Source organism: Pelodiscus sinensis, unplaced genomic scaffold (assembly GCF_049634645.1).
Source record: "Pelodiscus sinensis isolate JC-2024 unplaced genomic scaffold, ASM4963464v1 ctg126, whole genome shotgun sequence".
NCBI classification, from domain to species: domain Eukaryota; kingdom Metazoa; phylum Chordata; order Testudines; family Trionychidae; genus Pelodiscus; species Pelodiscus sinensis.
This window is the reverse complement of record NW_027465898.1, coordinates 233,951-257,819: the sequence shown is the minus strand read 5'-3', so window position 1 is coordinate 257,819 and position 23,869 is coordinate 233,951. Positions and strand designations below refer to the sequence as shown.

At 69.7% G+C, this 23,869-nt stretch overlaps 1 protein-coding gene across 1 annotated transcript in view; it reads left to right on the top strand.

Moving 5' to 3' along the window:
- Positions 1 to 19,996, top strand: part of BCAM (basal cell adhesion molecule (Lutheran blood group)) — a gene marked incomplete at its 5' end in the record, with an annotated part of 32,598 nt that extends 12,602 nt beyond the window's left edge. Inside the window, 10 exons of the mRNA XM_075916233.1 lie at positions 1,004 to 1,128; positions 1,755 to 1,911; positions 2,442 to 2,557; positions 5,444 to 5,585; positions 13,835 to 13,962; positions 15,415 to 15,553; positions 15,687 to 15,713; positions 18,538 to 18,685; positions 19,178 to 19,298; positions 19,889 to 19,996. Coding sequence (XP_075772348.1) covers positions 1,004 to 1,128; positions 1,755 to 1,911; positions 2,442 to 2,557; positions 5,444 to 5,585; positions 13,835 to 13,962; positions 15,415 to 15,553; positions 15,687 to 15,713; positions 18,538 to 18,685; positions 19,178 to 19,298; positions 19,889 to 19,894 — 1,109 coding nt within the window. The remainder of the gene's footprint in view (positions 1 to 1,003; positions 1,129 to 1,754; positions 1,912 to 2,441; positions 2,558 to 5,443; positions 5,586 to 13,834; positions 13,963 to 15,414; positions 15,554 to 15,686; positions 15,714 to 18,537; positions 18,686 to 19,177; positions 19,299 to 19,888) is intronic.
- Between the last annotated feature and the right edge of the window lie 3,873 nt (positions 19,997 to 23,869).

The following is a 23,869-nucleotide window of genomic DNA, read 5'->3' as shown; positions in this document are numbered from 1 at the left end:
GCGTCCACACTGCCGCTGAGTTCTGTCGACAGGTGTTATTGCCTGTAACCTGTCCCTGCGTCCACACTGCCGCTGAGTTCTGTCGACAGGTGTTATTGCCTGTAACCTGTCCCTGCGTCCACACTGCCGCTGAGTTCTGTCGACAGGTGTTATTGCAGGTAACCTGTCCCTGCGTCCACACTGCCACTGAGTTCTGTCGACAGGTGTTATTGCCTGTAACCTGTCCCTGCGTCCACACTGCCATGTCGACAAAGCAGCTTCCTTTGTCGCCAGAACTCAATGTGTCTAGACGCTCTTTGTCGCCAGCAGCCTGTCGTCTAGACGTACCCAGGCGGCCCTGGTAGGCGCCCAGCGGCGGCATCGGCGGGGGAGCAGCAAGGGCCATGTTGGGATCAGGCTAGGTCCGTGGCCTGGGCGGGGTAGTGCCGGGGCCTTGCTGCACAAGGCGTTAAGGGAGGGCAGTGGGGTCTGCAGGCTCAGTTCGTGGCCCTGCGTTCAGTGGTACCAGTGGCCTAGGGAAAGCCGGCGTCCTGGTGGCCACGGTCTGCAGCTGCCCCCGGAGGGGTGGTAAATCGTGCCGAGCCGCTCCGGGAGTCTCCCTGCGTGGGGCGCGGTGCCGCGCCCGCATCTAGGAAGCTCTGGGCAGCTGGAGAGTGCATGGGGGGCCATGGCCCCTCCCTGGCGCTGCTGGGGAGAGCTGGTGCCGGCCCTGTGCCCGCCCCACGGAGGAGGCTCCGGGTCCCGCGGTGGCCCGGGGGGCAGGGCTCAAGGCTGTTCAGTCCGGCAGATGGGCAGGTGGCGAGATCCCCGGAGCGGCTGAGGCTGCGGCTGGCCTGGCGGAGTCGCCCTCCCTGCGTGAGGCCCGGCGGGTCGCTGGAGGGGGCAGACAGCTGCTCACAAGGGGGCCTGTGAAACGGGCTTTGCATGGGCGGAGACCCCTTGGGACCCTGGGTCACACGCCGGCCCCCCCGGCACGCGGAGCTCACTCAGCCCGTCCCCCCAGATTTCACAGAGAACGTGGAGTTCGGCCTGGAGTCGCCCCAGGTGATCAAGGAGGGGGACAGCGTCAGACTGCGGTGCCAGGGGGACGGGCACCCCGAGCCGGAGTACGTCTTCTACCGGGTGCAGGTACTGGGGGCCTAGCCCAGGGATGGGGGGCGCCAGGCTGCATGGGCGAGTAGGGGCTGCCTGTGGCCCATGGGGCAGAACCAGGGGGGTTGCTGGAGGCATTGGGCTGCCCGGGCCCCAGGGGGCTGAGTCGGGGGGGCACTGGGCTGCCCGGGCCCCGGGGAGCTGAGTCGGGGGGGCTCTGGGCTGCCCGGGCCCCGGGGGGCTGTGTTGGGGGGGCACTGGGCTGCCCGGGCCCTGGGGGGCTGAGTCGGGGGGGCACTGGGCTGCCCGGGCCCCGTGGGGACTGAGTCGGGGGGGCACTGGGCTGCCCGGGCCCCGTGGGGCTGAGTCGGGGGGGCACTGGGCTGCCCGGGCCCCGGGGGGCTGAGTCGGGGGGGCACTGGGCTGCCCGGGCCCCGGGGGGCTGAGTCGGGGGGGCACTGGGCTGCCCGGGCTCCGGGGGGCTGAGTCGGGGGGGCACTGGGCTGCCCGGGCCCCGGGGGGCTGAGTTGGGGGGGCACTGGGCTGCCCGGGCCCCGGGGGGCTGAGTTGGGGGGGCACTGGGCTGCCCAGGCCCCGGGGGGCTGAGTTGGGGGGGCTGAGCCCAGGAATGACACCCAGCTGCCCTGCCCCCATCCCCTCAGGACTCCCAGGCCGTGGAAGTGGCCACCAAGCAGGACGGGGTCCTGACCCTGCCCGGGGTCTCCAGGGCCGACGGCGGGACCTACCGGTGCCAGGTGCTGGACTTCGACAGCCCCCCAGAGGTGCAGCTGGAGAAGGAGGTGGCCATCGACGTGAACTGTGAGTGCCCCGGGGACCCCCCCATTTCATCCGTGAGAGCCCCAGGGAGAGACCCCCCCATTTCATCCGTGAGAGCCCTAGGGACCCCCCCATTTCATCTGTGCGAGCCCCAGGGACCCCCCCATTTCACCCCTGAGAGCCCCGGGGACCCCCCCCATTTCATCCGTGAGAGCCCCAGGGAGAGACCCCCCCATTTCATCCGTGAGAGCCCCAGGGACCCCCCCATTTCACCCCTGAGAGCCCTGGGGAGCCCCCCCATTTCACTCCTGAGAGCCCCGGGGACCCCCCCCCATTTCACCCCTGAGAGCCCTGGGGAGCCCCCCCATTTCACTCCTGAGAGCCCCGGGGACCCCCCCCATTTCACCCCTGAGAGCCCCAGGGCCTGCTGGGTGATCCACCCCCCCATTTCACCCTCCCCCCCACTTCACCGGTGAGAGCCCCGGGGCTGCTGGGAGACAGGAGCGGAAGAGGTGCAGTTTGGGGGGCCCGCTGCCTCTCTCTAACCCGACCCCACGCTCTGCCCCCCACAGACCTGGACCCCCTGACGGTGCAGCCAGGCAGCCGCGTGACCGTACCCCTGGGGGGAGAAGTCACACTCGGCTGCGCCGCACGGGGCTCAAAGCCCCCCCGCCTGCTCTGGAGGAAGGTGAGATCCCGGGGGCGCGGGGAGGCCCCCACAGGCTGGTTCAACCGGACTCCGCTGGGGTGGGGCACAGGGGCTGTTTCTACAGGGCCCCGCACCTGGGCTCAGATGCAGCCACCTCTGGGGAGGACACGGCACAAGAGTCACACACGGATCTTTCTGAACCACTTGAATAACAGCAAATCCTGCTCCTGCCGGGCCCCCCAGTGCCGGGAGGGGGCCAGGGCAGCGCCCCCCAGTGCCAGGATGGGGCGTGGGGGCAGGGGCAGCGACCCCCAGTGCCGGGAGGGGGCCAGGGCAGCGCCCCCCAGTGCCGGGATGGGGTGTGGGGGCAGGGGCAGCACCCCCCCAGTGCCGGGATGGGGTATCGGGGCCCGGGGCAGCACCCCCCCCAGTGCCGGGATGGGGTGTAGGGGCAGCGCCCCCCAGTGCCAGGAGGGGGCCGGGGCAGTGTCCCCCCAGTGCCAGGAGGGGGCCGGGGCAGTGTCCCCCCAGTGCCGGGATGGGATATCGGGGCCAGGGCAGCGCCCCCCAGTGCCAGGATGGGGTGTGGGGGCAGGGGCAGCACCCCCCCCAGTGCCAGGATGGGATATCGGGGGCCGGGGCAGCGCCCCCCAGTGCCGGGATGGGATATCGGGGCCAGGGGCAGCGCCCCCCAGTGCCGGGATGGGATATCGGGGGCCGGGGCAGCGCCCCCCAGTGCCGGGATGGGATATCGGGGGCCGGGGCAGCGCCCCCCAGTGCCGGGATGGGATATCGGGGGCCGGGGCAGCGCCCCCCAGTGCCGGGATGGGATATCGGGGCCAGGGGCAGCGCCCCCCAGTGCCGGGATGGGATATCGGGGCCGGGGCAGCGCCCCCCAGTGCCAGGATGGGATATCGGGGGCAGGGCAGCGCCCCCCAGTGCCGGGATGGGATATCGGGGGCCGGGGCAGCGCCCCCCAGTGCCAGGATGGGATATCGGGGCCAGGAGCAGTGCCCCCCAGTGCCAGGATGGGATATCGGGGGCCGGGGCAGTGCCCCCCAGTGCCGGGATGGGATATCGGGGCAGGGGCAGCGCCCCCCAGTGCCGGGATGGGATATCGGGGCCAGGGGCAGCGTCCCCCAGTGCCGGGATGGGATATCGGGGGCAGGGCAGCGCCCCCCAGTGCCGGGATGGGATATCGGGGGCAGGGCAGCGCCCCCCAGTGCCAGGATGGGATATCGGGGCCAGGGGCAGCGCCCCCCAGTGCCGGGATGGGATATCGGGGGCAGGGCAGCGCCCCCCAGTGCCAGGATGGGATATCGGGGCCAGGGGCAGCGCCCCCCAGTGCCGGGATGGGATATCGGGGCCAGGGGCAGCGCCCCCCAGTGCCGGGATGGGATATCGGGGGCAGGGCAGCGCCCCCCAGTGCCAGGGTGGGGTGTGGGGGCAGGGGCAGCGCCCCCCAGTGCCGGGATGGGGTGTGGGGGCCAGGGGGAGTGCCCCCCAGTGCCGGGATGGGATGTCGGGGGCCGGGGCAGCGCCCCCCAGTGCCGGGATGGGGTGTGGGGGCCGGGGCAGCGCCCCCCAGTGCCGGGATGGGATGTCGGGGGCCGGGGCAGCGCCCCCCAGTGCCGGGATGGGATGTCGGGGGCCGGGGCAGCGCCCCCCAGTGCCGGGATGGGGTGTGGGGGCAGGGGCAGCACCCCCCCCAGTGCCAGGATGGGATATCGGGGGCCGGGGCAGCGCCCCCCAGTGCCAGGATGGGATATCGGGGGCCGGGGCAGCGCCCCCCAGTGCCAGGATGGGATATCGGGGGCAGGGCAGCGCCCCCCAGTGCCGGGATGGGATATCGGGGGCAGGGCCAGCGCCCCCCAGTGCCAGGATGGGATATCGGGGGCAGGGCCAGCGCCCCCCAGTGCCGGGATGGGGTGTGGGGGCCAGGGGCAGCGCCCCCCAGTGCCGGGATGGGATATCGGGGCCGGGGCAGCGCCCCCCAGTGCCGGGATGGGATATCGGGGGCCGGGGCAGCGCCCCCCAGTGCCGGGATGGGATATCGGGGGCCGGGGCAGCGCCCCCCAGTGCCGGGATGGGATGTCGGGGGCAGGGCCAGCGCCCCCCAGTGCCGGGATGGGATGTCGGGGGCCGGGGCAGCGCCCCCCAGTGCCGGGATGGGATATCGGGGGCAGGGCAGCGCCCCCCAGTGCCGGGATGGGATATCGGGGGCAGGGCAGCGCCCCCCAGTGCCGGGATGGGATATCGGGGGCCGGGGCAGCGCCCCCCAGTGCCGGGATGGGATGTCGGGGGCCGGGGCAGCGCCCCCCAGTGCCAGGATGGGATATCGGGGCCGGGGCAGCGCCCCCCAGTGCCAGGATGGGATATCGGGGCCAGGGGCAGTGCCCCCCAGTGCCGGGATGGGATATCGGGGGCAGGGCAGCGCCCCCCAGTGCCGGGATGGGATGTCGGGGCCCGGGGCAGTGCCCCCCAGTGCCGGGATGGGATATCGGGGGCCGGGGCAGCGCCCCCCAGTGCCGGGATGGGATGTCGGGGCCCGGGGCAGTGCCCCCCAGTGCTGGGATGGGATGTCGGGGGCCGGGGCAGCGCCCCCCAGTGCCGGGATGGGGTGTGGGGGCAGGGGCAGCGCCCCCCAGTGCCGGGATGGGATGTCGGGGGCCGGGGCAGCGCCCCCCAGTGCCGGGATGGGGTGTGGGGGCAGGGGCAGCGCCCCCCCAGTGCCGGGATGGGATATCGGGGGCAGGGCCAGCGCCCCCCAGTGCCGGGATGGGATATCGGGGGCAGGGCCAGCGCCCCCCAGTGCCGGGATGGGATATCGGGGGCAGGGCCAGCGCCCCCCAGTGCCGGGATGGGCCAGGGCAGCGCCCCCCACTGAGACTCTCAGCCCCCCAGCACAGACCCCTCTCTTTGCAGGGCAGGGAGCGAGTGGCCGATGCCGGCAGCCACACCCTGCGCTCGGTCTCCTACCTCATGGCCGGCACCTACACCTGTGAGGCCTCCGTGCCCAGCGTGCCCGGGCTGTGGGAGGAGCAGGCCGTCCAGGTTACTGTGGAAGGTATGGGCTGCCTGTGGGGCTGGGGGCACAGGGCATGGGGGGCAGCACAGGTGGGGGGTGTGCCCCCTAAGTGGTGCCTGGCATGGGGGGCAGCACAGGTGGGGGGTGTGCCCCCTAAGTGGTGCCTGGCATGGGGGGCAGCACAGGTGGGGGTGTGCCCCCTAAGTGGTGCCTGGCATGGGGGGCAGCACAGGTGGGGGTGTGCCCCCTAAGTGGTGCCTGGCATGGGGGGCAGCACAGGTGGGGGGTGTGCCCCCTAAGTGGTGCCTGGCATGGGGGGCAGCACAGGTGGGAGGGTGCCCCCTAAGTGGTGCCTGGCATGGGGGGCAGCACAGGTGGGGGGGTGCCCCCTAAGTGGTGCCTGGCATGGGGGGCAGCACAGGTGGGGGTGTGCCCCCTAAGTGGTGCCTGGCATGGGGGGCAGCACAGGGACTGGGCATGTCAGATCCTAGGATCCCAGGGCGGGCAGAGACCTCGGGGCATCGCATTCAGCCCCTGCCCAAGGCAGGGCCAGCCCCGAGGCAGCCAGCCCAGCCAGGGCTGTGACCAGCCGGGACGGAAACCGCTCCGGGGTGGAGATTCCCGAGATTCCCTCAACCTCCCCCCCCCCCCCCCGGGCCTCCCCGCCTGCCTCAGGAAATAGCTTGTCCTAATGTCCAGCCTGGAGCCCCCCCGCCCCGGCAACTTGAGCCCATTGCTCCCCGTTCTGCATCTGCCCCTGCTGAGACCAGCCTCCCTGGCACCCTGGGGTACGTCTGGACTCCGCGACGGAGCGTCTAGACGACAGCCAGGTCTGTGGCCAAGCAAGCCGCGCTGTCGACAGACGAGTGCAGAAGCACAGGACGGTGCAGGTGCAGTAACGCTGTCTGGCGCCAGGACTCTGTCCGCAACAGGCGCCGTTCCTCGCTGGATGAGGGTTACTCACACAGCCGAGCGCTGTCACCGCGCTGTCGACAGGCGAGTGCAGACGCACAGGACGGTGCAGGTGCAGTAACGCTGTCTGGCGCCAGGACTCTGTCCGCAACAGGCGCCGTTCCTCGCTGGATGAGGGTTACTCACACAGCCGAGCGCTGTCACCGCGCTGTCGACAGGCGAGTGCAGACGCACAGGACGGTGCAGGTGCAGTAACGCTGTCTGGCGCCAGGACTCTGTCCGCAACAGGCGCCGTTCCTCGCTGGATGAGGGTTACTCACACAGCCGAGCGCTGTCACCGCGCTGTCGACAGGCGAGTGCAGAAGCACAGGACGGTGCAGGTGCAGTAACGCTGTCTGGCGCCAGGACTGTGTCCGCAACAGGCGCCGTTCCTCGCTGGATGAGGGTTACTCACACAGCCGAGCGCTGTCACCGCGCTGTCGACAGGCGAGTGCAGAAGCACAGGACGGTGCAGGTGCAGTAACGCTGTCTGGCGCCAGGACTCTGTCCGCAACAGGCGCCGTTCCTCACAGAATGGGAGTTACTCACACTGCTGAGTGCTGTCACCGCGCTGTCGACAGGCGAGTGCAGAAGCACAGGACGGTGCAGGTGCAGTAACGCTGTCTGGCGCCAGGACTCTGTCTGCATCAGGCGCCGTTCCTCGCTGAATGAGGGTTACTCACACAGCCGAGCGCTGTCACCGCGCTGTCGACAGGCGAGTGCAGAAGCACAGGACGGTGCAGGTGCAGTAACGCTGTCTGGCGCCAGGACTCTGTCCGCAACAGGCGCCGTTCCTCGCTGAATGAGGGTTACTCACACAGCCGAGCGCTGTCACCGCGCTGTCGACAGGCGAGTGCAGACGCACAGGACGGTGCAGGTGCAGTAACGCTGTCTGGCGCCAGGACTCTGTCCGCAACAGGCGCCGTTCCTCGCTGAATGAGGGTTACTCACACAGCCGAGCGCTGTCACCGCGCTGTCGACAGGCGAGTGCAGACGCACAGGACGGTGCAGGTGCAGTAACGCTGTCTGGCGCCAGGACTGTGTCCGCAACAGGCGCCGTTCCTCGCTGAATGAGGGTTACTCACACTGCCGAGCGCTGTCACCGCGCTGTCGACAGGCGAGTGCAGAAGCACAGGACGGTGCAGGTGCAGTAACGCTGTCTGGCGCCAGGACTCTGTCCGCAACAGGCGCCGTTCCTCGCTGAATGAGGGTTACTCACACAGCCGAGCGCTGTCACCGCGCTGTCGACAGGCGAGTGCAGACGCACAGGACGGTGCAGGTGCAGTAACGCTGTCTGGCGCCAGGACTCTGTCCGCAACAGGCGCCGTTCCTCGCTGAATGAGGGTTACTCACACAGCCGAGCGCTGTCACCGCGCTGTCGACAGGCGAGTGCAGACGCACAGGACGGTGCAGGTGCAGTAACGCTGTCTGGCGCCAGGACTGTGTCCGCAACAGGCGCCGTTCCTCGCTGAATGAGGGTTACTCACACAGCTGAGCGCTGTCACCGCGCTGTCGACAGGCGAGTGCAGACGCACAGGATGGTGCAGGTGCAGTAACGCTGTCTGGCGCCAGGACTCTGTCTGCAACAGGCGCCGTTCCTCGCTGAATGAGGGTTACTCACACAGCCGAGCGCTGTCACCGCGCTGTCGACAGGCGAGTGCAGAAGCACAGGACGGTGCAGGTGCAGTAACGCTGTCTGGCGCCAGGACTCTGTCCGCAACAGGCGCCGTTCCTCGCTGGATGAGGGTTACTCACACAGCCGAGCGCTGTCACCGCGCTGTCGACAGGCGAGTGCAGACGCACAGGACGGTGCAGGTGCAGTAACGCTGTCTGGCGCCAGGACTCTGTCCGCAACAGGCGCCGTTCCTCGCTGGATGAGGGTTACTCACACAGCCGAGCGCTGTCACCGCGCTGTCGACAGGCGAGTGCAGACGCACAGGACGGTGCAGGTGCAGTAACGCTGTCTGGCGCCAGGACTCTGTCTGCAACAGGCGCCGTTCCTCGCTGGATGAGGGTTACTCACACAGCCGAGCGCTGTCACCGCGCTGTCGACAGGCGAGTGCAGAAGCACAGGACGGTGCAGGTGCAGTAACGCTGTCTGGCGCCAGGACTGTGTCCGCAACAGGCGCCGTTCCTCGCTGGATGAGGGTTACTCACACAGCCGAGCGCTGTCACCGCGCTGTCGACAGGCGAGTGCAGAAGCACAGGACGGTGCAGGTGCAGTAACGCTGTCTGGCGCCAGGACTCTGTCCGCAACAGGCGCCGTTCCTCACAGAATGGGAGTTACTCACACTGCTGAGCGCTGTCACCGCGCTGTCGACAGGCGAGTGCAGAAGCACAGGACGGTGCAGGTGCAGTAACGCTGTCTGGCGCCAGGACTCTGTCTGCATCAGGCGCCGTTCCTCGCTGAATGAGGGTTACTCACACAGCCGAGCGCTGTCACCGCGCTGTCGACAGGCGAGTGCAGAAGCACAGGACGGTGCAGGTGCAGTAACGCTGTCTGGCGCCAGGACTCTGTCCGCAACAGGCGCCGTTCCTCGCTGAATGAGGGTTACTCACACAGCCGAGCGCTGTCACCGCGCTGTCGACAGGCGAGTGCAGACGCACAGGACGGTGCAGGTGCAGTAACGCTGTCTGGCGCCAGGACTCTGTCCGCAACAGGCGCCGTTCCTCGCTGAATGAGGGTTACTCACACAGCCGAGCGCTGTCACCGCGCTGTCGACAGGCGAGTGCAGACGCACAGGACGGTGCAGGTGCAGTAACGCTGTCTGGCGCCAGGACTGTGTCCGCAACAGGCGCCGTTCCTCGCTGAATGAGGGTTACTCACACAGCTGAGCGCTGTCACCGCGCTGTCGACAGGCGAGTGCAGACGCACAGGATGGTGCAGGTGCAGTAACGCTGTCTGGCGCCAGGACTCTGTCTGCAACAGGCGCCGTTCCTCGCTGAATGAGGGTTACTCACACAGCCGAGCGCTGTCACCGCGCTGTCGACAGGCGAGTGCAGAAGCACGGGACGGTGCAGGTGCAGTAACGCTGTCTGGCGCCAGGACTCTGTCCGCAACAGGCGCCGTTCCTCGCTGAATGAGGGTTACTCACACAGCTGAGCGCTGTCACCGCGCTGTCGACAGGCGAGTGCAGAAGCACAGGACGGTGCAGGTGCAGTAACGCTGTCTGGCGCCAGGACTCTGTCTGCAACAGGCGCCGTTCCTCGCTGAATGAGGGTTACTCACACAGCCGAGCGCTGTCACCGCGCTGTCGACAGGCGAGTGCAGAAGCACAGGACGGTGCAGGTGCAGTAACGCTGTCTGGCGCCAGGACTGTGTCCGCATCAGGCGCCGTTCCTCGCTGAATGAGGGTTACTCACACAGCCGAGCGCTGTCACCGCGCTGTCGACAGGCGAGTGCAGACGCACAGGACGGTGCAGGTGCAGTAACGCTGTCTGGCGCCAGGACTGTGTCCGCAACAGGCGCCGTTCCTCGCTGAATGAGGGTTACTCACACAGCCGAGCGCTGTCACCGCGCTGTCGACAGGCGAGTGCAGAAGCACAGGACGGTGCAGGTGCAGTAACGCTGTCTGGCGCCAGGACTCTGTCCGCAACAGGCGCCGTTCCTCGCTGAATGAGGGTTACTCACACAGCCGAGCGCTGTCACCGCGCTGTCGACAGGCGAGTGCAGACGCACAGGACGGTGCAGGTGCAGTAACGCTGTCTGGCGCCAGGACTCTGTCCGCAACAGGCGCCGTTCCTCGCTGAATGAGGGTTACTCACACAGCCGAGCGCTGTCACCGCGCTGTCGACAGGCGAGTGCAGACGCACAGGACGGTGCAGGTGCAGTAACGCTGTCTGGCGCCAGGACTCTGTCCGCAACAGGCGCCGTTCCTCGCTGAATGAGGGTTACTCACACAGCCGAGCGCTGTCACCGCGCTGTCGACAGGCGAGTGCAGACGCACAGGACGGTGCAGGTGCAGTAACGCTGTCTGGCGCCAGGACTCTGTCCGCAACAGGCGCCGTTCCTCGCTGAATGAGGGTTACTCACACAGCCGAGCGCTGTCACCGCGCTGTCGACAGGCGAGTGCAGACGCACAGGACGGTGCAGGTGCAGTAACGCTGTCTGGCGCCAGGACTCTGTCCGCAACAGGCGCCGTTCCTCGCTGAATGAGGGTTACTCACACAGCCGAGCGCTGTCACCGCGCTGTCGACAGGCGAGTGCAGACGCACAGGACGGTGCAGGTGCAGTAACGCTGTCTGGCGCCAGGACTGTGTCTGCAACAGGCGCCGTTCCTCGCTGAATGAGGGTTACTCACACAGCCGAGCGCTGTCACCGCGCTGTCGACAGGCGAGTGCAGAAGCACAGGACGGTGCAGGTGCAGTAACGCTGTCTGGCGCCAGGACTGTGTCCGCAACAGGCGCCGTTCCTCGCTGAATGAGGGTTACTCACACAGCCGAGCGCTGTCACCACGCTGTCGACAGGCGAGTGCAGAAGCACAGGACGGTGCAGGTGCAGTAACGCTGTCTGGCGCCAGGACTCTGTCTGCAACAGGCGCCGTTCCTCGCTGAATGAGGGTTACTCACACAGCCGAGCGCTGTCACCGCGCTGTCGACAGGCGAGTGCAGACGCACAGGACGGTGCAGGTGCAGTAACGCTGTCTGGCGCCAGGACTGTGTCCGCAACAGGCGCCGTTCCTCGCTGAATGAGGGTTACTCACACAGCCGAGCGCTGTCACCGCGCTGTCGACAGGCGAGTGCAGAAGCACAGGACGGTGCAGGTGCAGTAACGCTGTCTGGCGCCAGGACTCTGTCTGCAACAGGCGCCGTTCCTCGCTGAATGAGGGTTACTCACACAGCCGAGCGCTGTCACCGCGCTGTCGACAGAACTCGGCGGCAGTGTAGACTAGACACACCCCTAGAGTCCCAGGGTTGGAAGAGATCTCGGGAGCCATTGAGTCCAACCCCCCCAGGACGGTGCAGGCTGCTGCCAGAGCCCCCTCACTCTGCTCTTCTGCAGACTGAACAGACCCAAGTCCCTCGGCCGCTCCTCGCAGGCCATCGCTCCAGCCCCTAATCAGTTTGGTCGCCCTCTCCAGTGCGTCCACTTCCTTTCTGTAGGGGGTCCCCAGAAGTGGACACATCACTCCAGAGCTACATCTACACTGTAGCCTTCATCCACAGAAGCCGATGCAAGTGAAGTTCGGAGTGGAATATGGCCGCACTTCATTTGCATAATTAATTAGCAGCCACTTTTGCACAAGAGACTTTTGCGCGAAAAGGAGCTGTGTAGATGGCTCCTTTTGGTGCAAAAACTCCTCTTGCTCAAGGGCCGTTCTGCCTCACGTCAGCAGGCACGGCTCTTGCACAAGAGGGGTTTTTGCACCAAAAGGGGCCGTGTACACAGCCTCTTGTGCAAAAGGGATCCGAAGAGGAAATGCAGATACAAGCGTGACATATGCAAACGAGTGCTCCATTTGCATTTCCTCTTGTGGCAAAGCCTTGCGGTTTAGACATAGCCTGACAGACAGAGGCCAGGGACACGAGCCCTTCCCACTCTGGCTAATAGCCATGGATGGACCAAACCTCCATGAATTCACCTAGTTCTTTCTTGAACCTGTTAAATTCCTGGTCTTCACAACATCCTCCGGCGAGGAGTTCCACAGGCTGACTGTGCACTGTGTGAAGAAAAACTTCCTTTGGCTTGTTTTAAACCTGCTGCCCATTATTTTGATTTGGTGACCCCTAGTTCTTCTGTTATGTGTTAGCGTTCCTGGCTACAAGGGCACGCTGTTAGCTCTCGTCCACTGCAATCCCCAGCTGTTTTTCTGGCGCTGCTGCCTAGCCAGTCGGTCCCCAGCCTGTAACATTTCTTGGGATTCTTCCGTCCCACGGGCCGGACTCTGCACTTGTCCTTGTTGAACCTCATCAAATTTCTTGTGGCCCAATCCTCCAATCGGTCCAGGTCACTCTGGACCCTCCCTGCCCCCCAGCGTATCCACCTCTCCCCCCAGTTTAGTGTCATCGCAAACTGGCCGAGGGTGCAGCCCATCCCCCCAGCTGGGTTGAACAAAACCGGCCCTAGAACCGACCCGAACCCCCCCCCGCACACAAACTCTGTGGGGCACCCCAGGCAAAGTCCCTCTGTGGGCTGCTCCTCACCTCGACCACAGCCCCCCGTTCGCTGGCAGACGACAAGCACAGTCAAACAGAGCGACAGGCACTGGCTAGTCCCCCCGCTCACAGCACCCCCCAGCGCCACTCTCATCTTAGCGCCGCTCGGCGGCTGTCACGGCGCTTGAACATCTTCCAACACGAGCGAAGGCCCAGGCAGCCCCGTGTCACCGCGCTGGGGGGTGCAGAGAACGGAGTCGGAACCTCCGCGGGAGGAACGCAGATGTCCCAAGGCCTGGTCTCCATAGAGCACCGCGCGTGGGTGTGAGGGGTGTATGTGGACGGGTGTGGTGTAGGTGTGTCTGTGTATTGTGGTATGTGGGGGGGGTATGTGGATGAGTGGGGTGTAGGTGTGTCTGTGATGTGGGTGTGTGCGGTGTAAAAGGGGATGTGTGGATGTTTGTGGTGTAGGGGTGTGTGAAGGTGGGGGGTGTATGTGGATGGGTGTGGTGTAGGGGTGTATGTGGATGGGTGGGCTGTAGGGGGTGTATGTGAATGGGTGTGGTGTAGGGGTGTCTGTCATCTGTGGGGGGTGTACGTGGATGGGTGTGGTGGGGGGTGTATGTGGATGGGTGGGCTGTAGGGGGGGTATGTGAATGGGTGTATGCGGATGGATGGGGTGTGGGGGTGGGGGATGTACGCGGATGGGTGGGGGTGTATGGGGGGTGTGGTGTGGGGGGATGTATGTGGATGGGTGTGGTGTAGGGGGTGTATGTAGGGTGGGGGGTGAGGGTGGGGGTGTATGCGGATGGGTGGGGGGGGTGAAGTTGGGCGTTTCCCAGAGGGTGGGCCGGGACCGTCTAGGGTTGGCAGGAGCATTGGCCTGAGAATCCACCTCTGGCACCATCCATGTCTGCCCCCCCCCCCCCCCCCAGGCTCTGCCTTGCAGGCAAAGCCTGTTCTCCCGTAAGGCCCCCCCCCCGCAGGGCTGTGCCTGGGGAGCTCTGGTGTGGCCAGCTGCCCTGGGGCGGGGTGCCCCTCACAGCAGTGGTCCCCAACCTTTCAGGGCTCCGCGCTGGGGACCACTGCCTACAGGAATGGGGGCAGGGTGGGGGTCTCGCTTGGTGGCTGCTGAGCCAGGGGAGTGGGGGCTGGGTGTCCGGGGCCAGCTGGGGTTCTGGGGGACAGATGTAGGGTGGGGTCCTGGGCACCCCCATCAGTGACTTTGTTCCTTCCGACAGGGAAGCCGGAGCTGGACGAGCGCCCGAGCCGGCACCAGCTCCTGGCCGAAGGGCAGCACCTCCCGCTAAACTGCTCGGCTGTGGGGCACCCCGAACCCCAGCTCACCTGGAGCCTGCCGGGGGTAAAGGTGAGGGGGTATGTGGTGGGGCGGCAGAGGCAGGGGGCACGGGATGGGGAGCAGCCCTCTGCCTGCCGCTGTCCCCCCAGCGTGTTATGTCCATGCACAGAATGACTGTCGTTATGTGGACCAACTCTGCGCCCCCCCCGGGCCGGGCACGCCCCCCTCTCTGCGCCCCCCCCCAGTCGGGCACGCCCCCCTCTTTGCGCCCCCCCGGCCGGGCACGCCCCCCTCTCTGCACCTCACCCGGCCGGGCACGCCCCCCTCTTTGCGCCCCCCCCGGCCGGGCACGCCCCCCTCTCTGCACCTCACCCGGCCGGGCACGCCCCCCTCTCTGCGCCCCCCCCGGCCGGGCACGCCCCCCTCTTTGCGCCCCCCCCGGCCGGGCACGCCCCCCTCTCTGCACCTCACCCGGCCGGGCACGCCCCCCTCTCTGCGCCCCCCCCGCCGGGCACGCCCCCCTCTCTGCGCCCCCCCCGGGCCGGGCACGCCCCCCTCTCTGCACCTCACCCGGCCGGGCACGCCCCCCTCTCTGCGCCCCCCCCAGTCGGGCACGCCCCCCTCTTTGCGCCCCCCCCCGAGCCGGACGCGCCCCTCTCTGCGCGCCCCCCCCGGCCAGGCATGCCCCCCTCTCTGCGCCTCACCCGAGCCGGACGCGCCCCCTCTCTGCGCCCCCCCCCGAGCCGGACGCGCCCCCCCCCTCTGCGCCCCCCGGCCACGCCTCCCTCTCTGCGCCTCCCCCAGCCAGAAGCTTCCTTCTCTCCACCCCCCTGAAGCGGGGAGCTCCTCTCTTTCCACCTCAGTCCAGCTGCTCTAGTGGCAGCTGCAGGTCGGCAGCTTCAGAGGCGTCCAGAATTGAAACTGAGCCTGGGAACGGGGAGGGGGTCAGCGCTGGGTGGCCAAGTGGGGGTCATGACCTTCCCGTGCTGCTGTGGGGCTCAGCCTGGATGGGACGGGGGGGGGGGATTGTAGAGTGAGTCCCGGTGCACTGGGTGCGAAGGGGGAGTAGCAGAGTGAGTCCTCATGCACGGGGTGCGAGGGGGGGTTGCAGAGTGAGTCCCAGTGCACTGGGTGCCCGGGGGGGGCTGCAGAGTGAGTCCCGGTGCACGAGGTGCAAAGGGGGAGTAACAGAGTGAGTCCTCGTGCACGGGGTGCGAGGGGGGGGTTGCAGAGTGAGTCCTCGTGCACGGGGTGCGAGGGGGGGTTGCAGAGTGAGTCCCGGTGCACGAGGGAGGAGTAGCAGAGTGAGTCCTCGTGCATGGGGTGCGAGGGGGGGTTGCAGGGTGAGTCCCGGTGCACGAGGGAGGAGTAGCAGAGTGAGTCCTCGTGCACGGGGGACACCCAGTGCCGGTGCAGAGCCCGACTGGAGAGCCCCGCGAGGCGTGCTCGGTGTGCGGCTCTGCGCAGACAGCCAGGGCGGCAGGGGGCCGCGGCCGGGTCCCTCACCCTCTGTCCCCCCAGCCGGTGGTGAGCCGCTCGGGGAGCCGGGTGACGAGTGCGGTGACGGTGGAGGTGACGGCGGCGCTGGCCAAGGCTGGAGTCTGGTGCCGGGCCAGCAATGGGCTGGGGGAGGCCGTGCAGCACTTCGCCCTGGTGATCGGTGAGTGGGGCGGGGGCACGGGGCCGGCGGGGGCACGGGGCCGGGAGGGGCACGGGGCCGGGGGGGGGGCACGGGGCTGGTGGGGGCACGGGGCCGGCGGGGGGCACTGACCTGTCTCTCCCTCCCACGGCAGAACCGGCGGCAGCGACCCCTCCGGCAGGTGAGTGCCCCTCCCCCGTGGGGCTGTGCCAAAGGGGGTACCCCAGGCTGTTTGGCACTGGGGGTGGGGTCCCTGTCGCTCGTGCTGGCCAGGGGACCCCGCGCTCTGGATGGGCGGGTGCTGGGGGGCGGGGGATTCATGCCAAGGGGCCAAGCGCAGACCCTTTGGTGTCCCTGCAGTGGGGAGCTCTGCAGGCGGGCGCAGAGGGGGGCTGTGCACGTAGGAGGTGGCCAGGGGGTTCTGTATGTGGGGGACGGCAGAGGGCTCTGTGCACAGGGGTAGCGGGGGGGCTCTGTGTGCGGGGGTGGCCAGGGGGCTTCTGCACACGGGCAGCAGAGGGCTCTGTGTGCAGGGGAGGGGGAGCTCTGCAGGTGGGGGCGGGGCGGGTTCTGCACACAGGGGCAGCGGGGGAAAGTGGGGAGCTGTGTGTGCAGGGGGTGGCTGGGGGGTTCTGCACACAGGGGCAGCGGGGGAAAGTGGGGAGCTGTGTGTGCAGGGGGTGGCTGGGGGGTTCTGCACACAGGGGCAGCGGGGGGCAGTGGGGGGCTCTGTGTGCAGGGGGTGGCTGGGGGGTTCTGCACACAGGGACAGCGGGGGAAAGTGGGGAGCTGTGTGTGCAGGGGGTGGCTGGGGGGTTCTGCACACAGGGGCAGTGGGGGGCAATGGGGGGCTCTGTGCAGGGGGTGGCTGGGGGGTTCTGCACACGGGCAGTGGGGGGCTGTGTGTGCAGGGGGTGGCTGGGGGGTTCTGCACACAGGGGCAGTGGCAGGCAATGGGGGGCTCTGTGCAGGGGGTGGCTGGGGGGTTCTGCACACAGGGGCAGCGGGGGGCAGTGGGGGGCTCTGTGTGCAGGGGGTGGCTGGGGGGTTCTGCACACAGGGGCAGTGGGGGGCTCTGTGCAGGGGGTGGCTGGGGGGTTCTGCACACAGGGACAGTGGGGGGCTGTGTGTGCAGAGGGTGGCTGGGGGGTTCTGCACACAGGGGCAGTGGGGGGCAGTGGGGGGCTGTGTGTGCAGGGGGTGGCTGGGGGGTTCTGCACACAGGGGCAGTGGGGGACAGTGGGGGGCTGTGTGTGCAGGGGGTGGCTGGGGGGTTCTGCACACAGGGGCAGCGGGGGGCAGTGGGGGGCTGTGTGTGCAGGGGGTGGCTGGGGGGTTCTGCACACAGGGGCAGTGGGGGGCTGTGTGTGCAGGGGGTGGCTGGGGGGTTCTGCACACAGGGGCAGCGGGGGGCAGTGGGGGGCTGTGTGTGCAGGGGGTGGCTGGGGGGTTCTGCACACAGGGGCAGCGGGGGGCAGTGGGGGGCTCTGTGTGCAGGGGGTGGCTGGGGGGTTCTGCACACAGAGGCAGTGGGGGGCAGTGGGGGGCTCTGTGTGCAGGGGGTGGCTGGGGGGTTCTGCACACAGGGGCAGTGGGGGGCTCTGTGTGCAGGGGGTGGCTGGGGGGTTCTGCACACAGGGGCAGTGGGGGGCAGCGGGGGGCTGTGTGTGCAGGAGGTGGCTGGGGGGTTCTGCACACGGGCAGTGGGGGGCAGTGGGGGGCTGTGTGTGCAGGGGGTGGCTGGGGGGTTCTGCACACAGGGGCAGCGGGGGGCAGTGGGGGGCTCTGTGTGCAGGGGGTGGCTGGGGGGTTCTGCACACAGAGGCAGTGGGGGGCAGTGGGGGGCTCTGTGTGCAGGGGGTGGCTGGGGGGTTCTGCACACAGGGGCAGCGGGGGGCAGTGGGGGGCTGTGTGTGCAGGGGGTGGCTGGGGGATTCTGCACACAGAGGCAGTGGGGGGCTTTGTGTGCAGGGGGTGGCTGGGGGGTTCTGCACACAGGGGCAGCGGGGGGCAGTGGGGGGCTGTGTGTGCAGGGGGTGGCTGGGGGGTTCTGCACACAGGGGCAGTGGGGGGCTCTGTGTGCAGGGGGTGGCTGGGGGGTTCTGCACACAGGGGCAGCAGGGGGCAGTGGGGGGCTGTGTGTGCAGGGGGTGGCTGGGGGGTTCTGCACACAGGGGCAGTGGGGGGCAGTGGGGGGCTCTGTGTGCAGGGGGTGGCTGGGGGGTTCTGCACACAGGGGCAGTGGGGGGCAGCGGGGGGCTCTGTGTGCAGGGGGTGGCTGGGGGGTTCTGCACACAGGGGCAGTGGGGGGCAGCGGGGGGCTCTGTGTGCAGGGGGTGGCTGGGGGGTTCTGCACACAGGGGCAGTGGGGGGCAGCGGGGGGCTGTGTGTGCAGGGGGTGGCTGGGGGATTCTGCACACAGGGGCAGCGGGGGGCAGTGGGGGGCTGTGTGTGCAGGGGGTGGCTGGGGGGTTCTGCACACAGGGGCAGCGGGGGGCAGTGGGGGGCTGTGTGTGCAGGGGGTGGCTGGGGGGTTCTGCACACAGGGGCAGCAGGGGGCAGTGGGGGGCTGTGTGTGCAGGGGGTGGCTGGGGGGTTCTGCACACAGGGGCAGCGGGGGGCAGTGGGGGGCTGTGTGTGCAGGGGGTGGCTGGGGGGTTCTGCACACAGGGGCAGTGGGGGGGCTCTGTGCGCGGGGGAGTGGGGGTTCTCTTCGGGGGCAGCGGGGGGCTCTGCAGGTGGGGGCAGCAGGGGGCTCTGAGCCCAGGGGGGCAGCAGCGCTGCACTGGGAGGGGCCCAGGGGCCCGGCCTCAGCACCCTGCTCTCCCCACAGCGGGGGGCTCTGAGCCCAGGGGGGCAGCAGCGCTGCACTGGGAGGGGGCCCAGGGGCCCGGCCTCAGCACCCTGCTCTCCCCACAGCGGGGGGCTCTGAGCCCAGGGGGGCAGCAGCGCTGCACTGGGAGGGGGCCCAGGGGCCCGGCCTCAGCACCCTGCTCTCCCCACAGCGGGGGGCTCCGAGCCCCAGGGGAGCAGCAGCGCCGCGGTCGTGGCTGTCGTGGTCTGTGTCCTGCTGCTTCTGATCATCGTCGGCTTCTTCTACTGCCTGCAGCGCCGGGGGCAGCTGCCCTGCGGGGCGGGAGAGAAGAGATCGCTGTGAGTCGCCCCCGCCCAGCCCCCTGCCAGGGCACCCCCCCGTGGCAGCTGCCCAGGGCTCCGTCACAAGTTGGGGTGAGGTCCTGGGCCCTCCGGCCCCTTGTTCCCCAAACCCACCATTGCTCCACGCCCCTCCGGGCTCGGGGCTCCCCCCTCGGGCTCACCGGCTCGGGGCTCCCCCCTCGGGCTTGGGGCTCCCCCCTCGGGCTCACCGGCTCGGGGCTCCCCCCTCGGGCTCACCGGCTCGGAGCTCCCCCCTCGGGGCTCACCGGCTCGGGGCTCCCCCCTCGGGCTCACCGGCTCGGGGCTCCCCCCTCGGGCTTGGGGCTCCCCCCTCGGGCTTGGGGCTCCCCCCTTGGGCTCACTGGCTCGGGGCTCACCCCTCGGGCTCGGGGCTCCCCCCTCGGGCTCACCGGCTCGGGGCTCCCCCCTCGGGCTCACCGGCTCGGGGCTCCCCCCTCGGGCTCACCAGCTCAGGGCTCTGTCCCGCAGGGCGTCCAAGGAGGGCGGCGTGGAGGCCCCGGCTGTGGAGATGAAGACGGACGAGGGGCACGAGCAGACGGGGCTGCTGAGCCCCAGAGGTGGCAGTGGGGGGGCCGCTGGGGGTCATGAGGTGAGCAGTGGGGCTAAGTGGGGCAGCGACAGGGCCGGGGGGGCCATGGCTTTGCAATGGGGGGAGCTGGGGGCCATGAGGTGAGCCGTGGGGCTAAGTGGGGCAGCGACAGGGCCGGGGGGGGCCGTGGCTTTGCAGATGGGGGGAGCTGGGGGCCATGAGGTGAGCAGTGGGGCTAAGTGGGGCAGTGACAGGGCCGGGGGGGGCCGTGGCTTTGCAGATGGGGGGAGCTGGGGGCCATGAGGTGAGGCGTGGGGCTAAGTGGGGCAGCGACAGGGCCGGGGGGGGCCGTGGCTTTGCAATGGGGGGAGCTGGGGGCCATGAGGTGAGCCGTGGGGCTAAGTGGGGCAGCGACAGGGCCGGGGGGGGCCGTGGCTTTGCAATGGGGGGAGCTGGGGGCCATGAGGTGAGCCGTGGGGCTAAGTGGGGCAGCGACAGGGCCGGGGGGGGCCGTGGCTTTGCAATGGGGGGAGCTGGGGGCGCTGCCTTCGAGCCAAGCAGCGCCGGGGGAGGGGAGCTGCCTGGAGTCGGCGGGTGAGGGGTGGCTTCGGGACATGGGGTCACTGTGTGAGTCTCTCCTCCCCCCCCAGTGCTGAGCCCCACCCCCGCAGAGCAGCTGCACCAGGAGCCCCTCCCCGAGGAAGAGGAGGCGGGGCTGGCCAGGAGAAGGCGGACGTGGCCCCCGTGGCCCCCCTGGAGAGGGAGGGACATTTACTGCTTCTGGTGTCGACGTCTGCAGACACCTGGTGGCTCCCTGCCCCCCCGGGACCCAGGCACACGCTGCCCCCTATGGGCTCCACGGCCCCCCGGCACACGCTGCCCCCTATGGGCTCCACGGCCCCCCCCCCCGGCACACACAGCCCCCTATGGGCTCCACGGCCCCCCCGGCACACGCTGCCCCCTATGGGCTCCACGGCCCCCCCCGGCACACACGCTGCCCCCTATGGGCTCCACAGTCCGTCCCCCCCCGGGATCCAGGCACACGCTGCCCCCCTATGGGCTCCACGGCCCCCCCCGGCACACGCTGCCCCCTATAGGCTCCACGGCCCCCCCCCCCCGGCACACGCAGCTCCCTATGGGCTCCATGGCCCCCCCGGCACACCCTGCCCCCTATGGGCTCCACATCCCCCCCCCTCAGGACCCAGGCACAAGCTGCCCCTATGGGCTCCAGGCCCCCCTGGCACACGCTGCCCCCTATGGACTCCACGGCCCCCCTGGCACACGCTGCCCCCTATGGGCTCCACATCCCTCCCCCCCAGGACCCAGGCACACGCTGCATTGAGGCGAGTATTAAAGGTTGTAACACCTGCCCCCCCCCCCGAGCTCTCGGTCTGCCAGTGTCCCACGGGCGCCCTGCCCCCCCCGGGCTCTCGGTCTTCCAGTGTCCCACGGCGCCCTGCCCCCCCGGGCTCTCGGTCTGCCAGTGTCCCACGGGCGCCCTGCCCCCCCCGGCTCTCGGTCTGCCAGTGTCCCACGGGCGCCCTGCCCCCCCCGGGCTCTCGGTCTGCCAGTGTCCCACGGGCACCCTGCCCCCCCCCCCGGCTCTCGGTCTGCCAGTGTCCCACGGGCGCCCTGCCCCCCCCCCGGGCTCTCGGTCTGCCAGTGTCCCACGGGCGCCCTGCCCCCCCCCGGCTCTCGGTCTGCCAGTGTCCCACGGGCGCCCTGCCCCCCCCCAGGCTCTCGGTCTGCCAGTGTCCCATGGGCGCCCTGCCCCCCCCGGCTCTCGGTCTGCCAGTGTCCCACGGGCGCCCTGCCCCCCCCCGGGCTCTCGGTCTGCCAGTGTCCCACGGGCGCCCTGCCCCCCCCCCGGGCTCTCGGTCTGCCAGTGTCCCACGGGCGCCCTGCCCCCCCCCGGGCTCTCGGTCTGCCAGTGTCCCACGGGCGCCCTGCCCCCCCCGGCTCTCGGTCTGCACCCAGTACTGCTGGGCCACGCGCAGGGCAGAGGCACCGGGACAGGTGTCACAAGGGTGGGGGAGCCCCCCACCCACAGCCAGAGGGGACTCTCAGGCGGCAGGTAGAACACAAGGTCTGTTGGGTCGCAGCTCAGACTCCTTGTTCCAGGCCTGCCAGGCCCCCTTCTTCCCCAGCCAAAACCGCCTCGCCCTCGGCCACTGGGCACCCGCCCCCAGCCGCTCACCCCCTGCCTGCTGCAGAGTCCAGGCAAAACATCACCCGGCTGCACCCAGCTCCCGTGTTGGGCGGGCGGGGCCCCGTGGAGAGGGCTGGGGATGTAGCCCGTGTCCCTCTGGGGTTGGGTCCCATTCTAAGGTCTGCAGGGAGCTGGGGACCGACCAGCTCAGGCCTTGGGGGTCCCGCTGCTGTTCCAGTGATTTCCTGGACACCTCAGCGCTAGGCTCTGCAACGCCAAACCCAGGTGTTGAGCCTGGCGTGAGCCGGTCCCTAGCTCCCCACAAGGGGGGGCACCCCCAACCCGCCTCCTTGAGCGGCAACCCAGGGTTACACCGGCGACCCCTCTGCCTTCTGGGGACCACTTCCCACCGGCAGAGCGAGGCAGGTGACGGGTGCGAGGGGAGCGGGAGCAGAGCGAGGGGAGCGGGAGCAAAGCGAGGCGGGTGACGGGTGCGAGGGGAGCGGGAGCAGAGCGAAGGGAGCGGGAGCAGAGCGAGGCAGGTGACGGGTGCGAGGGGAGCGGGAGCAAAGCAAGGCGGGTGACAGGTGCGAGGGGAGCGGGAGCAGAGCGAGGCGGGTGTGAGGCGGGTGACAGGTGCGAGGGGAGCGGGAGCAGAGCGAAGGGAGCGGGAGCAGAGCGAGGCGGGTGACGGGTGCGAGGGGAGCGGGAGCAGAGCGAGGCGGGTGACGGGCGCGAGGGGAGCGGGAGCAGAGCGAGGCGGGTGACGGGAGCAACACGATGCGGGTGACGGGTGCGAGGGGAGCGGGAGCAGCGCGAGGCGGGTGACGGGAGCAGCGCGAGGCGGGTGACGGGTGCGAGGGGAGCGGGAGCAGAGCGAGGCGGGTGACGGGAGCAACACGATGCGGGTGCAGGAGCAGCGCGAGACGGCCTCAGTACACACCAGAAACCCCCCCGCTCTCACCGCTCCCCCTCTGCAGAGGGGAAGGCACCTGTTGCCGTCGTGCACCCAGCGTCAGGCGCCGCATGGGTGTCAATGGCTGTGGGCGTGGGGCACGCAGCCCCCCCAGGCAGGTACGCTCAGGCCCTGGAGGGCTGAAGAGCCTGGGGCCCAGACCCGAGGTTGCAGGCTGGGCTGTAGCTGACGGCCAGGAGAGCCCAGCTCAATTCAGGGGTCGCTGCGGCCCAGGTCACCAGGCACGCGAGGGATTCTGCTGCATCAGCGCGTTTTCCCGGCCGCCGGGCTGGAACAGGCGCGTCCCCCGCAGCCCCTGCGGCACGACCCTCTTCCGCTCGCTGCAGGCAGCCAGCCCCCCCCCCCCCCCCCCGCAGCAGGCCGGGCTCTGCTCCCGGGGGAGAGAACCCAGCAGGCCTGGCTCCCAGCCCCCCACTCTGCCCCCTTTTTCCCTGCACTCCTTGGCTACACCCTCTCTGGCTGCCCGGGCCCCGATACTGCTGGGGGGGGGGGTCTGGCTACAGCAGCCAGGGGGCTCCTGAGCACAACACCGAGGGCCCCGTTCCCCTGGCCCCACAGCTCAGGGGCAGGCACCCAGGAGCCCAGCCCCCACCCTCAGAACGTGGCTCTCCGGGTCACGGGGGGGGGGCAGAGAAGGCAGCTGCCCCCCCAGACCAGGCCACTCGCCCCCAGCACAGGTTCTAGCTGACCCTCCTGCCTTGTGCAGGGCGGGGCAGAGCCTGCTCAGGAACAGCCCCCCAGCCTGCAGCCCAGACCCGGGACAACCACAGGCCGGGCGCTGCGCCCCAGCGCCACTGGCACCCCCCAGCCTGCAGCCCAGACCCGGGACAACCACAGGCCGGGCGCTGCGCCCCAGCGCCACTGGCAACCCGCAGCCCCCCAGCCTGCAGCCCAGACCCGGGACAACCACAGGCCGGGCGCTGCGCCCCAGCGCCACTGGCACCCCCCAGCCTGCAGCCCAGACCCGGGACAACCACAGGCCGGGCGCTGCGCCCCAGCGCCACTGGCACCCCACAGCCCCCCAGCCTGCAGCCCAGACCCAGGACAACCACAGGCCGGGCGCTGCGCCCCAGCGCCACTGGCAACCCACAGCCCCCAGGCCCCGCTTACAAATCCATGCGCCCCCCCCCAAGTGCCCCAGCTGGCATGCGCCCCCCCCCCCCCCAGGGCAGCTGCACCCCCTTGGCCTGGAGCCAAAGCAACGGGGGCAGGGGACACAGGCTGTACCAAGCCAGGCCGACTGAACTGGCTGCCAGGGACCCGCCTTCAGCAGCACCGAGCTCAGCCCGGCCTCAGCCCCCCTGCAGGAGCCGGGATAGGAGGGGCTAGGGCGTGGGGGGGAGGGGAGGGGCCCGGCCAAGCCCTGGGGACTCCCTGGATACTCTCCCCTTCCCGCCCAGCCGAGGCACCGTCTCCTCAGAGCGGGGGAGGGGGACAGAGGGTCTTAGCTCCCCAACTCTGGCCCGGGGTCTCCCCCCCCCCCAGGCGACCCCATGGGCTCCGCTG